This window comes from Nuphar pumila, chromosome 4 (genome assembly GCF_984573655.1).
Source record: "Nuphar pumila chromosome 4, dmNupPumi1.hap1.1, whole genome shotgun sequence".
In the NCBI taxonomy this organism is placed as follows: Eukaryota; Viridiplantae; Streptophyta; class Magnoliopsida; order Nymphaeales; family Nymphaeaceae; genus Nuphar; species Nuphar pumila.
In genome coordinates, this window is record NC_143252.1 from 144042142 (window position 1) to 144060107 (window position 17966).

Genomic DNA, 17966 nt, shown 5'->3' on the forward strand with positions numbered 1-17966 from the left:
CAGTGGGGTCTGATCCGGTGTCTTCATCTCAGCGCCTTCACAACCACCCCCACTCGCCACGCGGGCGACCCCTATGGTGGTGTAAATGTTGACTTTTCATATACATGAACCTGAAACTCCTCTCTCTCTCTCTCTCTACTCAGCTTGGGATCACTTCTGGCGTGCTTTCTTGATCAAGGGAGAGACCCTTTTAACCCTTTGTACCTCGAGTTACACAACCATGCAAAACAGAAAACTCCCTAGATATCTAATTCTTCAAAGGCTCTAATAGATGGCATTAGAGATCAGAGCACATTAGATTAGAGCATCTGAAAACCTGAAATTTTGGATCAGATAGATTACGCCCTGAATTGACAAGAAATAATAAAAAAAAAAAGATATCGATATACGTTCAATTCATGGGGCTCAATCAGAAACTAAAAACCTAGTGGGGTCATTTTTCTCAAAATGCTTAATTCTTTTGGGATTCACCCAACTTGGACTGGGAACTCTATGCAAAAAGCTGAATCTTTTGCAGCCTTACAAATCCAGACTGATTGAGACATTTGGGAATTCAAAATCATCAAAAAAACGAAGAAACCAATCCGAAACTAAAATTAACAGAGCATGATCGTTGTGATATCTGCAGGAAACGGATGACTGCGCAAGTTGCATCTTCCTTCCATTTTTGTTGTGAATTGAGAATCCTGATATGAGAGAGAGAGAGAGAGAGCAATTGCTTCGATAGCCGGGATAGGCAATGCATACTCGCCTTTGCATTCTTTTCGTTTCTTGGTAGGAGGAAGAGAGTGCTGCAGAAAAGAAGGAATTCTGATTCTCTTGAGAACATCCTTCCCAGACATGAAGAGTACAAGAAAACCCCCGTCTTCATCGGCGACCCCCTGATTGCAAACGTGCTAAGAACGGGCAAGATTTCCATCTCCATCCCCCCTGTATTCATTCCGCAGCTCAAGTTTTCCATTGGCATTGAGCTCCAAAACAGTTATGCTCAAGTTTTCCTATTGCAACTGATCGACTCATTCTCTATACATAACGTAGTTGCTGGTTGAACAATCCTTTGCTTTTTAACAAGCCGCTCACAGAAGCGATAACTTGCTCAATGGTAATCAATGATGCTGATTGTTTGAAGCCTCAAGGGGTCGGGTTTATTCGGGCCCCACTCGTACCAAACCCTATAGGGTCCGGGTACAGTGATAAATATAAAGATCCGATTAAGATCCGGGTCTGACCCGAAAGTCTGATTAAAAAATGAAACCCAGTATAGTTTGTGAAATTTTATACCAGATCCAGACCTGGCCCAAGTTTTGATTAAGACAGGCAATTTTTCAATGTAAAAATGATAAAAAATATTATTTTACCAGTTATTGCTCGAGTCTGGATCATGTAGTTTGTATTGGATCCAGGTATGGTTTATCTTATGGTGGGTCCAATTAAACCCGGGTTCGGACCCAATACCATACCCAAAAATCGAGGCCAGGTCTGGGAGCGAAGACAGCCCTAAATAAGGTGCCAATTTTGCCCATCTTGAAAAGCTCCAGGATTAAGCTGCAATACACTTCAAAATTTCAAATTATTCATGGTAATACAAACATTCTTCTTTCACCTGTATTTTTGTCTATCTGATTCATAATCACCAGAAACCTGCTATTCGGATATTCACAGAAGAAACTTTAAGCTACCTTTGATTTACAGCTGCAAATTATTGGCCCGTTAAGCTTGAGAGCATCAGCATTTAATCAACAAATATGGAGACAAGGTTGGTGAGGCTTAAGCAACAGCCCCCGGAAGGTGGAGGCAGAATTTACTTCCCGTACAGCAGAACATAAAGTATGAGAAATGGGGGCTACATGTACTCACCCAAAAAAAATTACAAAACTCGACAAGAACGTCACCTTTAAACAGGAACAATTTTTTTTTTCTTTCTTAGCAGGTGGCCTTGATTTTTGCATCTTCTTTCTTTCATGTACAGAAATACAAGAATGGAATGAGTGTCTCTCTCTATACCTTACAGTGAGTCAATATATCACAACTCGCAGCAATCCTGGTTGTGGCTCGCTGTACTCCAGACCCTCTTCTTCGAGCAGGTATCTCTCGACTGCAATTGGCAGCCTAGAAGGCGTGCGAGATCCTTTTGTGTGGTGCCCAGTTCCCACACAGATGTACACTTGCAGGCGCTGGGATGCTGTTCTTGCAGTGTTTCTAACGATGCTGAGTTCATGCCTCAAAACATGTATAGCTTCACTCACGTGCAAACCATGCAAATCTATCATGCCCTCCTGTACTTTGCCGTACCCCTGGGCATTAGATGCAAATGGGTTCCTACATCAAATATAGAGTTAGTAGAGTTAGCCTTTTCCTTCAATACCCTAACGGGATCTCTATGCATGTACAGAAGCTAGTGTAAGGCTGTCGTTTGGTGTTGGAGGGGAGGGGTGGGATGGATTGGGAAAGGGAAGGTCAGGGAAGACAAGGATAGACCATTAAATGACCAACTATGTCACATAGATGTTGACACAGGCATGGTTTGACATGGACAAGCTTGGCAAAACAGGGGGTTTGTAAAACCTAGGACACGGGGACATGACCACACGTGCACACGCATATATAAAGCAAAAACATGAATATAATCTTAAGGGAAAATTGCTAACTCATTATAACAAGAAAACCAGGTTGAAAACTGAAATGCAATGTATGTAACCAATCACAAATTTCAAAACAAAAACAGGCAAGTAAATATAAAATAGACAATTAATATCATTAAATATGGATAAAGTTAAAAACAGTGACACTTTATTTGACTATGCCCAGCAAGTGTTCTGATGTATCTTATGTCGTATCCAGTGTTGCGTCATGTCAACATGGGACATACAAGCTAAGTGAAGCGTCCATGTGATATAAGTGACCAACCTCTGCCGGAAAATAGATTCTCTAGCTTTCCCATGAGCTGCCTTCATATGCATATTGTGTAGTTGCCCCTTTATGCTCAGTTCCTTAGCTAAGGCTTTGTTCCCGATAAGATAAGCCTGCCTTGCCTGTCAAAGTACATCAGAAATTTAATAGAAATTCCTGAATTAGGATTCATTAGAAGTACAATAATTTGTTTGCTTAAAGAGTAGATTTAAATTAGGCAGACAAATACAAGAATGAAATCATGGTAAACGCAATATGCTTGAGGCACCACCGTACACGGACTTCAAAATATTCCAGTAACACAAATACGTTTGACGAATCTAGTATTTTAGAAGCTAAAGGCATTTATGAGGTAACAACTAAAAGACTAATACATGGTCAGAAGATCACGTTCTGCAAGTAGCTCAGGTTGAAAAAAAACACATCTTATGATATTTCCCTTAGGTTGGTAAGATGATATATTAATTATTGAGTTGAAATCCTGATAAGTGAAATCACAAACAAAAAAAAATCACTGTTAAAATATATACCTTCAAATACCCATAATACCCGATAGGGGTATTATGGTCTTTTTACATAATACCCGATAGGGGTATTTTTCTTCTTTTCTTTTTTTTGCATTTCTTTTCTTTTTATTTTTTTATTTGTTATTTTTCTTTTTTGAAGCCACATAGGGGGCACCACCATAGAGTCGTTGGGGGCTCCCAACGACTCTATTGGGAGCCCCCTTGTGGTCCCTTGAAATGTATAAATAGGGGCTTTCCCCCCTTGTGTTTGTATTGCTTTTGTGAGCTCCTCTTTAATAAAAAGAGAGTTTATTTTATGTGTGTAGCCTTGTTACAAGGCCTTTCGTATTATCCCTTAGTGGATTTATTCTTTGTGCCTTTGTACTAAGTCCATTGTTGGTCATTGTGAATGCATTTGCACTCTTGATTCTTCCGCATACTTCATTACACGGTATCAGAGCCATCCGATTCTTCCAAGGTGAAAGCTTGTCTCTCTCTCTACTTTTATATATTCTCTTATTGAAGCAATGGAGACCAAGATCGACCTATCATTCAAGCTCAATGGAAAAAATTACATAATGTGGGCATCCACAATGAAAAATAATCTCAAAGAAAAGAAGCTTTGGGGTTATGTAACGGGGATCGTTTCGGAACCCCAACTGAAGCTCACGAAGATGGAAGGAGGTCAAGAAAAAACTCTTGGGGGAGATGCTCGCCTCAAAGCAATAGAAGACCATCAACGACAAGTAGAAGATTGGGAGAGCAACCATGCAAAAATCCTAGCATGTTTTATGAATAATGTTGAACTAAAGGTACATACAAATATTGCTAAATTTCGCCGAACCAATAAAGCTTGTTTTTTTATGAAGGGTATGTATACCTAAAAAGATCTTGCAAGAACCTATTTCTTGTAAGAGAAAATTAGAACTACAAAACAAGGGGATATGAGCATCGAAGATTACTATAGTGCTCTAAACCCTTTGTGGGATGAATTGACTCTTTTAGAGCCTAAATGGGTGGCTATGGAGGATGTTGAGCTTAAACAAAAACAAATGGAACAAGATAGATTGTTTCAATTTTTATTTGGGCTTCGTCCCAAATTTGAACAAGTAAGATCCTCACTCCTTCATAGATCCACTCTTCCTCCATTAGAAGCTATGTCACATGGGTGCGGGTGCGGGTGCGGGGATTCGGCACTTCCAAAAAACCCGAGTGCGGGGGTGCGGCAGGGGCAAAAATGTAATAAGTAATATATATATATATAAAGGGGGTTGGGGAATAGGCGGGTTTTTTTTTTAAACTTTGCAGCTGTCAGCAACTGTGCGTGAAAAACTTACTTTATGCTAGTCTGTCAGCAGCTGACAGACTAGCATAAAGTTTTTTTAAAAAAAATTCGAAGTCCATTTGGGCAATTTTTTTTTTTTTAAAAAATGGACATTAATGATCCTGGGTGCGATCAACGCACCCAGGATCAAGTTGACCGCACCCGGTGCGGCACCCGCACCCGCGTCGAGTCGCGTCGACGCGGGTGCGGCACCCTCCTAGCCGAATCCCTGTGACATAGATTAGAAGATGCCATTGCCGAAATTACTCAAGAAGAAACTCAGCATGTATAAAGTTCTTGCCGTATCCAAACCCCGACAATCATGTTAAAACATACAAGCCACCTCATTTTGGAAAACAAGAAAATGGTGGAAGGAAGATGATTATATGTCATCATTGTTATGGGCCAGGACATATTAAAACCGCATGCCCAAAATTAAATGAGACTTTCAAGCCTAAGGTGGCTTCCGTTGAGGAATCCTCCACTAAAGAAGATGAAGGCAAAATCGGGGATCTCAAGGACACTCTTGGTCAAATATCCATGGCTCTCTAACAAATCTTAAAGGCTACTTCCTCCACCTCCGGTGTCGCCATTGCCTCGTCATCACCTCCCGGTACGTTTTCTTGGATTTTAGATTCCAAAGTTTCTTTCCACATGACTCCCCATGAAAATGCTTTAAGCAACGTATGCACCAATTCAAAAATATCTTGTGTCTCTACGGTCGATGGAACTTTTCTCAAAATAAATGGAATTGGAACTCTAGATCCTAAAAATTTTCAAAAGTTTTTTGTTCCAAAAGTAATTCATAAAATAAATCTCAACCTTTTTTCCGTTTCCCAAATTACCGACCATGTATGTAAAATATCTTTCTCATCTCAAGGGTGCTTTGTGCAGGATCTTCAGTCCGAGAAGCGGATTGGGCAAAGCCATAGAAAGAAATGTCTTTATTACATGGATCACTTGACACTCACTACAAACTCTTTTTGTACCTATGTCCAAAATAAAAGTATTGAAACTTGGCATAAAAGACTTAAACATCCAAGTTATTCTAAAATGTATCTTTTTCCTTTTAGAAACAAATTTTGTAAAGAAAAAAATATCAATTGCAAAGATTGCATTTTTGAAAAAATGAAGTTCATTCCATTTCCTAGAAGAACCTTTATTTCCACTAGACCATTTGAATTGGTGCATTCCAATACGTGGGGACCATCTCCGGTTCTATCTAAAGGTGGTTACTCATATTATGTGACCTTTATTGATGATTATACTAGATATGTATGGATTTATTTTGTTAATCTTAAATCGGAAGTCTATACCTTTTTTAAAAAATTTTGTGCAAAAAATTTAAAATCAATTTCAAAGTCACATATCCATTCTTAGATCCGACTCCGGAGGAGAATACCTATCAAATAAATTTCAAACATATTTAAAACAACATGGCATTTGTCATCAAAGATCATATCCAAGAACTCCACAACAAAACGGTCTATCAAAAAGAAAACATAGGCATATTTTAAAAAACCACTAGATCATTACTTATTTATAAAAATATTCCTAAAAATTTTTGGGCCGAAGCCGTGTTAACCTTCACTTAATCAATCGGATGTCGTCCTCAAAATTAAATAATATCTCTCCTTACGAAAAACTTTTTAAAATTACACCCGATTTCAATCGTCTTCGTATTTTTGGATGTAAATGCTTTGTTCTTTTACATAAAAGAGATAAATTATCACCAAAGGCTATTGAATGTGTATTCTTGGGATATGGTGAAAATCAAAAGGGATATAGATGTTTTGATTATAAAAACAATAAGTTATATGTCTCAAAAGATGTGACATTTCTAGAAGATGAGAACGGATTTGAAATATTAGACAAACAAAATGAAATTGAATATATGTTTTTAAATGATCTTTTAGAAGATACACATGATGACACTTCTAGTCAGTACGAAATATTAGAAGATACACCTAATATTGAAACATCACCAACTAATGATGACAATCTACATGTTTACATTCAGCGTGAGCAAGAGAAACCTATTAGTGCTTTAGAAAAATTCTTGCGGCTTAATGAACCTCTAGAAGAAACCTCCCTTAGTCGCTCTTCTAGATAATCAATCTCACCTAATAGATTTGTTTCATATGAATCTCTCTCACCAAATTATAGAGCTTGGATTGAGGCAATGAGGGTGGAACTAGATGCCTTAAAGAAGGCTAAAACTTGGAAAATAGTTCAGCTCCCTCCAAATAAAAAAGCTATTGGATGTCGTTGGGTTTACAAAGTTTAGACAAAAAGTGATGGTTCCTTAGAACGATATAAAACAAGATTAGTGGCTAAGGGATACTCACAAGAATACAACATTGACTATGAGGATATGTTTACCCCTGTTGGTCGAATGATTAGTGTCCGAACCCTCATTGTTGTAGCCTCATCTAAGAAATGACCTATATTTCAATTAGATGTTAAAAATGCCTTTCTTAATGGTCAATTAAACGAGGAAGTATACATGGACGCCCCGTCGGGAATTACTCTTGATCAAGGTCAAACCCTTAAATTATTAAAAGCTTTATATGGTCTTAAACAAGCTCCTAAGGCTTGATGTGATAGATTTAATGCTATCATGATCAAGTTGGGATTTCATTCATGTTATTACTGACACTACTCTCTTTGTTAAAAGTGCAGATAATAGTATTGTTATTCTTTTGCTTTATGTTGATGATATGATCATCACATCCAATGATGAAAGTGATATTATTGATGTTAAAAATATGTTAAAAGATAACTTTGATATGTCTGATTTGGGTTTCCTCAGATATTTTCTTGACAATGAAGTTGCATACTCGCCTCGAGGGTATATATTATGACAGATGAAGCTTGCTGCAGATATATGTTCCAAATATGAAATTTCAGATGACAAAAAGGTGGAGGCTCCAGAAGTTATCAACGCTAAACTACGATTGGAGAATGGGGTTCTTCTGGATGACCCTACAGACAACTCTTTGGATCTCTCACCTATCTAGCCATCACCAGGCCAGACATCGCTCACGTTGTTCACTCTGCTAGCCAATTCCAGCATGCTCTTACAACTGTACATATGAGTGTCGTGCTTCGGATTATTTGCTACATAAAAAACACTCTAACTAAAGGGCTATTTTTATCATCACTCTCTTCATTAAATTTGCTTGCCTATACTGATGCTGATTGGGGAGGAAACCCAAATGATAAAATCTCAACTACTATTTTTTGTGTCTTTTTAGGAGACTCGTTAATTGCTTGGAGATGCAAGAAATAACAGAAAGTCTCCTTGTCATCTAGTGAGGCTGAGTAGCAGGCTATGACAACCACTACAATGGAACTTGTGTGGTTTCGAAGTCTTCTTCAAGATATGAGAGTTGAAATTTACAGTGCCTCGAAGCTTTGTTGTGACAACAAAAGTGCCATCTACATTGTCAGCAATCACACCTTTTATGAACGGACCAAACATATAGAAATGGACTGTCATTATGTTTGTGATGAGTATCTTCGTGGGACAATTACACAGACATACGTCACATTCGAATATCAGCTCGCAAACTTTTTTACGAAAGCACTTCCTGCTCCCCGCTTCTTGTTTCTCTTTGGCAAACTTTCGATCATCTCCTCGTAAAGTTTGAAGAAGGGTGTTAAAATATATGTATCAATATATATATATATATTTCTTCAAATACTCATAATACCTGATAGGGGTATTATGGTCTTTTTACATAATACCCGATAGGGGTATTTTTCTTCCTTTCTTTTTTTTTGCATTTCTTTTCTTTTTATTTGTTATTTTTCTTTTTTGAGGCCACATAGGGGGCCCCACCATAGAATCGTTGGGGCCCCCCAACAGTCACAAATGTGACCGTTGGGGGCTCCCGACTCTATTGGGAGCCCCCTTGTGGTCCCTTGAAATGTATAAATAGAGGCTTTCCCCCCTTGTGTTTGTATTGCTTTTGTGAGCTCCTCTTTAATAAAAAGAGTGTTTATTTTATGTGTGTAGCCTTGTTATAAGGCCTTTAGTATTATCCTTTAGTGGATTTCTTCTTTGTGCTAAATCCATTGTTGGACATTGTGAATGCATTCGCATTCTTGATTCTTCCGCATACTTCATTACAATCACCCACCCGAGTATGATCACAGAAATTGTGGGAAAATCTTAGGGCATGCTTCTTTGAAGCTTGAGAAAGGAGAAGTTGAGAGGGTAGAAACTGAGAAAGTAGATCAGTAGCCCAACCTCATTATCTACTTTCATAAGTTTCAAGGCAAAAAGAGGCAAAAATAATCACAGCTGGCAATCACAATCATAATTACAACTACTTTTTCATGGATATTCAAATAATGACAATGATTATATTCATGAACTGTTGCTCTGGTATTGCATGCAACTATGCCTTCTGCAAGATTTTATCATGGTTTTACTAGTTTTGGTTGCAAGATGAATTCATTTAGAAACTTATATAAGTTTGTGTTAATTTGAACACAAGAAAACCTTAAGCTTCAAAACTTTGGATATACTGCCTTTGATGTCTCACAAATCAGGTCAAGGAAATAAGCCTCAGTGAGTTGAGATGATGCAGTGTATCTTATATTTTTTTTTGCAGTAGGATCTCTTGAAGATGAGACATTCAAAAGATAGACCTATTCATGGTACCAGTCTGAGAAAATCACACAAGGTATCAATTTGATATGCCTTGACTTACAATCACAGGAACCAAAAATCACAGGGCATTGCTAACATGCCCTTAGTGAGTGAAACATTTTGACAGACACGTACTAAAGCTGGCATGAGAACATAGGAATACAACAGAACACCAGTCTTCTCCGACCAAGGAATCCCCATTAAAAGAGAAGGGGAATATACAAAAAGAAAAATAAGAGAAAAAAGGGTTAGGTGCAAGAAGGAATTTTAAGCGGAGATGATAAGGATTTAAGATGCCCCTAACTGTTTGAGATTGAATATGTAAAGGAATTATATTTTATTTGGGTATAAATACCACTTCACATACATATGAAAGAAAATATTAACTTATAAAAATTTGAACAAAGGGGCAAAAGAAGATTTACTAAGAATTTGAAGGGGGCAAATAATGACATCTTTAGCCCACAAAGGGCTCCGCCGCATCTGCAAGGAGAACTTGTGAATGTCACCAAGCTGAAGGGATGTCATGAGTTCAAAACACAATGGGAGCATCCCTTGTGTCGAAGCTGGGTGCTAAGGGGGACCTGAAGCGTTATACCAACTGGAGAGTGGAGACTTACCAATGTGCACAATCTTTTTTCTTTTTATTTGGGGGGGGGGGGGGGGGTTATTTCCCTTGGCCTAGCCCCCTATAAAGGGAAAGTACATGTATACTAGACAGAAAAATCATTTGGTGAGAAGCAGCTGAGATATCCTTGAGTCTTGGGATGTCAGACTTGTTATAATGGTATAGCTTCACAGCAATCAGTGGATTCTATCAATGTCTGAGTCACAAGTCTTGCAGAAGAATTACCTGTTCAAAGTAAGCGTTGCGAATGCGTGCGTGATCTCGAGCTTCTTCCCTAAGTTCTGAATACATATTTTCTGCCATCCCAATTTTGCCATGTGCAGATGCAATGCAGAAGTTAAATAACCCGTTAAGATAACAGGAGAAATTAAGAAAAAAAAAGGAAAGATGATGAATAGCAATATACTCATGATCATTACCCACTACATCTCCAGTCTCAAGCCAGACAGGAGCTGAACGTGCCTCGCCATAATTCTGCAACCTGTCGCCATTCAGAAGCTGGGAACCTCTACTTGTGTCCATACTTATATCTGTTGAACCATTTTTTTCATACTTCCAATGACCAGATTCAGGTGAGGCAAGTTTACGCACTGCTGAAGCAAAATCTGTTGCATTTCTAGATGTACCAGAAAAACTAGATTTTCCAAAAAGCAGACTGTCGTTGCCAATTGATCTATAGGGATTGACAGCTTGCACAAGATCATCTCCAGCATACTTGGGTAGGTCATTCCCAGAATCTGCTACTGGAAGTGCAGGAAAGTCAAGGGAACTGAGGTTTGGTGCTGACAAGGTTTTCAAACTGATATTTTGATTAAGCCTTGAATCTCCCTCAAGCTGCAAATTATAGATGGGAAAAGAAATAAAAGGAAAAAAAAAACTATTTAGCAATATCTCCTTGGCTATAGAGAGGAAACCAGAACTAACCAAGTTGAGTACACAATGGTGAAATCAATGTGGCTTATGAAAATACTATCTTTTACACATCATATATCTGAGATGGTAAAGCAACTATGCTGTATCGCTTACAAAAAACATACAAAAAGACTAGAAGGCAACAGAAATAATTATCAAATTGCCCTGAACAAAATCATAAACCAACTCTCATTTTCCATTTTTGTATACCCACTTTTGTCATCACTTCAACAATGCCTCTGTTTTAGGCAGTTCACTTAAAAATTAATTCTTACACCACACTTCCCTTCCTTTTTTGTTTCTCAGCATGCAAAATTTTCCACAGATTCCCAGAAAAGGCCAAATTCCATGCTGCTTGATCAGCAACTGGTGGGGTCAAAGCAAAGTTCAGACTAACGATCTCCTAAAATTATACTATTTTAGCAAGCCAGACATGAGATGTATCCAGCTCCAACATTTTACAACTGCACAGAGACTGCACCATAACCATATATTCTTATGTGTTTGGGCCCAGATCACACTAACATATGGTTGTTGCAGCTCCAGTTGCAGGTCAGTTTATTCCACTGCCAAAACTGGATCCAGGTAGTCACACCCATCGGGTCTAACCCTAATGGACATCCAATCAGGTCTGAGCTGGTCCTACACATAGTGGTATGGGCCCTGGGCTGGGTAAGAATGAGGTCATGAATAGATAATGCATTTGAATGAAACCCGAAAGCCAACTCAATGAAAGTAGAAAATTGGGGATTATTTTCCGGAAACTTGCCTGTCAACTGGCAATAGATCATTAAGTCTAGTTCAGCACATATTCATACGTGAACAGTTAGCTCATACAGACTCACCAACTTTATACCTCAAGGTGTGCAAGCATCTCAATAGTTGAGCTCAAATCACATCCATTGGCATAGTAAACGTCTAACAGGCTTTCAGCAGCAAAACCAGGAAATTCTTTCGCCAAGAGTTCCATATTGTTAGTCATGCTATTATCGAGCCCCACCTGTTCACTCAAAAAGGCATTAAAAAAACCAGCACTAGAATCTCCATTGAAAGAAAGACCCTTGCTTCCCTTGTTCAAATGCTGATCACCATTCAGTAACTGCTTGTCCCATGGGTTAGTTGGCAATGTCAAAAAAGCTGACGATGACTGCTCTTCTCCATATGCAGGAACATAAAATAACATATTGTTGTTTGCGCTTGTATCACCATCCTCATGAGAAGAAATTTCTTGTGACTTGTTCAACAACTGATTGCCACTCACTGATGAGGAAAACCTTGACAGATTGATGCCATCATGCAAGGAAAAACCAGCAAGTGAGATATCACTAGGTCCTGGCTGCTCATCTCTAGCCATAAACTTGAAATCTGGAGTAATATCATCAGGAAGCTGTCGGCGCCAGTACTGGTGAGCCTCTTCATCTGAATTATTTGAAATAATGGAATCTGTCCGATTTAAAATTGCCTTTCCTGAGCTACCTCTGACACCAATCTTCGCAACCTCAAGAAAACTGCCACTTCCAGAAGAAGACTTGAGAGCAGAAGGAACAAACTCTGCGGCATTTGGATTTAAAGTTGTCATCTTACTCAATGTATTCAGCTTCGTGCTTTTGTTGGTCTGAATGTCCTTAGCAGACAAGTTCATTTTAATTCTAATGTTAATAGATATGACCCTATTGCACATACAACAACAAGAGTAGGGAACCCTCCTGGAAGGGAAAGATGAAGCAGCCACAAACTGCTACCCCAAACCTGAAAAATAAACATCAAAATGACAATTAAGAATTAAATAGATTAAGCAACAGAATTACTACAGCAGAGCTCTTACATGGAAAATCACAAGAAAATAAAATCCTCTACATATCTGAAAAAGGCAGAAAATGAATGCCCAAAAAATCTAGTCATGTTTTTTCTGCAATTTTTTAACCATCAGGAATGAAGTAAATATATGTTGTCTTGTGATCATCTTGGCAGTTAACAACTTCTAACAATGCACACAGCTGTTCCCAAGACTTTTGTGTGTTACAATGATTATTGGAGTTCTTCAACTGATTGTATTTCAAAAGACAAAAACCTCAGATAATCGATGTGTCAAAATTTGATTTTTCTTTACCAGAAATGAATCATATTAGATTTAATATGATTTCCCTTTGAATGATGAATACTTTCTTCTGCGGTAGTTTTTATGAATCCATTCATATTTACCGTTAGGTGGAATGTCATATGATTCTTAGAAGCGACCAAGTGGAACTTTCATGACATTTCTTATTCACATGTCTGAAGGAAACTTTGAGCCATTAGAGAGCTTGGAACAGAGTACATAATATTAGTGTAACTTCAGGTTGGTGAATAAATGTTTGCCTCCTTCTATTACTAGATGATAAACTTGTGGTTACAAATTGGGGTATGTGACACAAGCCATCACAGATGGGACCTATACTCCTTCCCTCGTCAAAGTTCAAAACGCTAAACTGATAATTTCATTAAAAAGAGTGCCGAATATCAAGCAAATATAGATGCTAATTATCTGTTATGAAGCCTACACAGGACTTATAATCCCTAGCAGGTTTACCTAGTTGTATGCAGCTTGAAGGGAGGGCAGATGTTAGGTTCAGATAAAGAGATTGATTAAATTGATTATAATAATGAAGCATGAGTTATGACAGGAGTCAAAAGCAGTGTTGTAAGTATAGTATGATATGGTACGATACTTTGGGGGGAAACGATGCGATACACAGCCGTACCTGTATCGAGTGTATCATACGATACACCTTTGTATCGTGCGATACACACCGATTACACAATTAGTGCAATTTACGTTGCACTCAGTTCACTTTTTTCTTTTTGGAACATATAAAATTCCTTAGGGTGAGTTCATATTCATTCCAAAAAGAACTTGGGAGTGATTTGGGGTAGATTTCTTGCAAGAAGAAGAAGAAGCAGTCTCAATTCTTGTTTGAACTTTGAAAAAAAATGGTTATGTAAAATTTTTAAGTATTGAGAAACACTTTGTGATTTTGTTTTTGTTTATGTAAACATGCACTATTATGAATCTTGTGACTTATTTGCTTAGTTTTGTTGTTTAATATGCACATTATTTCACAGTTTGCATTTTTTGTGAGATATGCATGTCATTGGAAGCAAGAGGTTTTAAGTTGAGTAAGAGTAAGACAAAATATATGGAATGTCGGTTTAGTAAGCAACGAAGTAGTGATGGGAGTGTAGTGAAGCTTGGTGAGCAAGAAATACCGGTGGATGACTGTTTCAAATATTTGGGATCTATCATTCAAAAGTATGGAGAAATTGATGGAGATGTAAATCATAGGATAAAGGTTGGGTGGATGAAATGAAAAAGTACAACTGGAGTGTTGTGCAATCGTAGAATGTCATTGCGGTTGAAGGAAAAGTTTTATAGGACGACAATTAGGCCCGCTTTACTATATGGTACGGAATGTTGGGCTGCCAAGAGACATCATATTCAAAAAATGAGTATAGTTGAGATGCGTATGCTTAGATGGATGTGTGAAAATACAATAAAAGATAAGATTCGAAACGAGGAGATACGTAAGAAAGTAGGCGTTGCATCCATTGAAAATAAGATGAGAGAGAATCGTTTACGGTGGTTTGGATATATTCGGCGAAGGCCTAATGATGCTCCAGTTAGAAGGATGGAGAAATGAGAAAATATATTAGTTAAAAGAGGTCGGGGTAGGCCTAAGAAGACTTGGATGGAGATGATAGGAAAGGATACGAATGCTTTGAACCTCACCGAGGACATGACATTGGATAGAAATGATTGGAGGAGAAGGATTCATGTGGAAGACCCAGAATGATTTTCTTTTTTGGTTCATATCGCCGACCCCAATTGTTTTGGGATGAAGGCGTAGTTGTTGTTGTTGTTGTATGCATGTCATTCATAGCATATTATCTTGATTATTAAATGTTTGATGTCTTGTGCAGCTAATAATTGCTTGATACATGATATTATGGTTTTATTTATCATTGTTTCGTGTGTCATGACTTTTTAAAATAATTTCCTGATTTTTTCTTATGTTTTAGAATTTTTGGGTTTTTATTAAAAATATGATTTTTAAGATACAATACAATACATATCTTATTTTGGGCCTGGCAGATACGGGTTATGATACCTCATTATTCATATCTTTTAAGACAATGGAGTAATTCTTCTGAACCAAACAAATGAGCTCTGACTGGACTGAAAAACTGTTTAACAGCTTGATAGAAGTCAAGCTAACTTGGACAAGCTGAGCAGAAAAATGAGAAAGACAACTCAATTTATTTTATTTTACTTCAAACAAAGATGATCATGGCTGACAAAACTACTTAAAACTGATGACGGAATGCTCTAATCTTCACAAAGTATTGTGGCAAGTAATGGACAACGCCAGTGGTGCTGGAGCCCAAAAACATACGTCACATGAAACACTTTTAAGGGGTGTTTAGTTCATGTCCTTTCCTATGAAAAATGCTCTCTTTCATAGGAAATAGGGTGTCTTTCCTACAAAGGGTCAAACAAACATGTCTACGAAAAATACATGCTCGGACCCAAATAATCAATGCAAAAAAGGAACTTTCCTATCAAAATGGGTTCATACCACCTTCCTTGGGGAAGCACTTTCCATTCAAAGTGGCCCTTCCCCTTGAGTGGGAGTGTAACAAATGCCTTCTTAAAGAAAGAAAGCATAAAGTTAATAGCCCTGCAAAGTATATGATGTGCTTTCCAGTTTCCATGTGCTTTCCAGTTTCCACTCATTCTCGTTGATCAAATACAGCTTCTAGAGGAGGCTCCCAGAGTATTACATATTTCTAAACATCGACCAGAAAAACAAACTGATAATTCTTGCCTATGCCGGATAACTCTCATGGAAAGCAACCAGTTGTTTCATAAATAAGAAAAGAGAAGAATGAGAAAACCATCATTAAACAGAAATATGTGCAAAACTTAAGCACATTTTAGATGGTTCACAATAGATATTGTTGCAGCAAATAAACAAGGAACACATCCAAAAGAAATTTGATCAAGTACAACAAGTAAATGGTAGGATTTAGCAAGCCCTTCAAATTCTTTACGTTTAGAACTCCTTCGATCATCTGACTAGCAACCTGGAATAGATTTTAAGATCTCCCCATCTGAAAGCAAAAGAGTTCCAAATGGCCAATCTCAAAAACATAATTCCAGAGCTCCAATTGATTTCGAACAACAAGAATCTATTTTCTACTAGCCTCGCTCGCACAGATAATTGCACTTTAAAGTTCAGAAAACTAAAGGAAGAATTCTACACGGAAACACACCAGAAACGGAAGAAGAAAAAGAACGACAGAGAAAGAGTGCATCGATAGATAAGAATGAGATAAAATATTTTAAAAAGAAGGTAAAATACAAAAACCTTTATAATTCTTACCAATTTTAACTCTAACAATCAGTAAAAACCCAAAGCTCCCAATATTTACTTAGGATATCATCCAATCAGAAATAAACATTCTTTACGGCACATAAAATACAGTTAAAAGAAGAAGAAGAAGAAGACGATGACCGAAGAAAATTCAAGAACGCCATGAAGATAAAACAATCAATCCAGAAAATCTAACCCGCTAAAATCAGCGAAAATTACAACCCAAACAGAACAAATTCACGCAGAAAACCATCCTGACCGTCCGAAAGCAACCAGGAGAAGGAAAGGAAGCTTCGGTCCCGGATCCTATGGATTAAAACGCCAACAAATACTAGAAATTCAGTAGAAACTTAACCATCGGAGCACACCGTTCGGATCTTCGGAGCCATACCTTTCAGAAGCTCAATCAGAGAGGAGATTGCGGTGTAGATGAGAGAAAGAAGAACGTCCATCGGCAAATTGCGAACAAAAAAAGAGAGAAAAAACGGAAAATTCGAAAAAATTAAGAGAAACGGCGTAGGGCTTAAATCCTAGATCGATCTTCCAGCCAAGAAAACCCCTAATTTTCTGTTCGAAAACCCTCTCTTTCTCCCACCAGCACCAGAGAGAGGCAGAGATGCCTCATAAGACAAGAAACCCCATCCCCTTCCCCTACTCTCACTCCGTTGCAAAGTCTGACCCCAGAAACCACTATTTATATGCCTTTTTTTTATTGCTTCGTGGGTTTTAAAATGCACTCATGTGGCGTCGGAATTTCATATATGCCATCTCCCCGAGAAACGCTTCTGGTCGAGTTACTGTTATGCCCTTGCATAAGAAGCAAATAAGGGCCGGGAAAGAATGAAACAGAGACGAAGAGCTCGTGATGGGCTCGTCTCGATCTCAGTCACAAAAGGTGCACGTGAAGGTCAACAGCTCGCTGGAGCTAAGCATAGAGCTCGGCTTAAACACAAAGTGCTTGACACTTGAATCATGTATTTTGGATGAAAAAAATGATATTTTTGGACCGTAGATTTTTCTAACCTTATAAAAACCTATCCTTGTGTCGGAATAGAACCCTTCAAAAGATGATTCCTATAAAAATCAAATACATAAAATTTATAAATAAAATAAAAAAACCGAAAAACTCATTTGGTACGCTCATTTAACACCTAATGTGTGAGCAGTTACCAATCACTATATATATATAACATGAGAACTAGAAATATGAGTATTTTCAACAATATTTTTTTTCAAATCCAACCACGTGGATGTGCTTGGCATGGTTAATTTGATAGGAATCAACCATTGGATCAGTGTATTTTAAAAAAAAAAATGTGATTTTTGAATGCTTGAATATTTATAAAGATTATAAGCCAATGATTTTAAAACCTTAAAAAAAGCTCATTTATGCATCAAAATCGAACAGTTCAAGAGCGGTTTCTTATAAAACCAAGTATGCATATCACATTTGTACAATTACATAAAAAGAAAAAAAACAAAAAAAACATAAAAATTTTAGTTCACACATTAGTTCTTTTATATATATATATATATATATATATATATATATATATATATATATATATATATATATATATATATATATATATATATGAGAACTCAAAACCTCCCT

General features: G+C 37.6%; 1 protein-coding gene across 1 annotated transcript; it reads right to left on the minus strand.

Annotated features, from left to right (window-relative positions):
* Nucleotides 1–1761: 1761 nt before the first annotated feature.
* On the minus strand, nucleotides 1762–17020 carry LOC149841464 (polyadenylate-binding protein-interacting protein 7-like). The gene is made up of 6 exons (XM_090003857.1): nucleotides 16743–17020; nucleotides 11797–12689; nucleotides 10448–10862; nucleotides 10254–10324; nucleotides 2908–3032; nucleotides 1762–2319 (listed from the first exon to the last, which is right to left on the minus strand). Exons 2-6 carry the CDS (start codon nucleotides 12619–12621, stop codon nucleotides 2016–2018), a joined length of 1740 nt encoding a protein of 579 aa, XP_089859983.1. The 5' UTR covers nucleotides 12622–12689; nucleotides 16743–17020; the 3' UTR covers nucleotides 1762–2015.
* Between the last annotated feature and the right edge of the window lie 946 nt (nucleotides 17021–17966).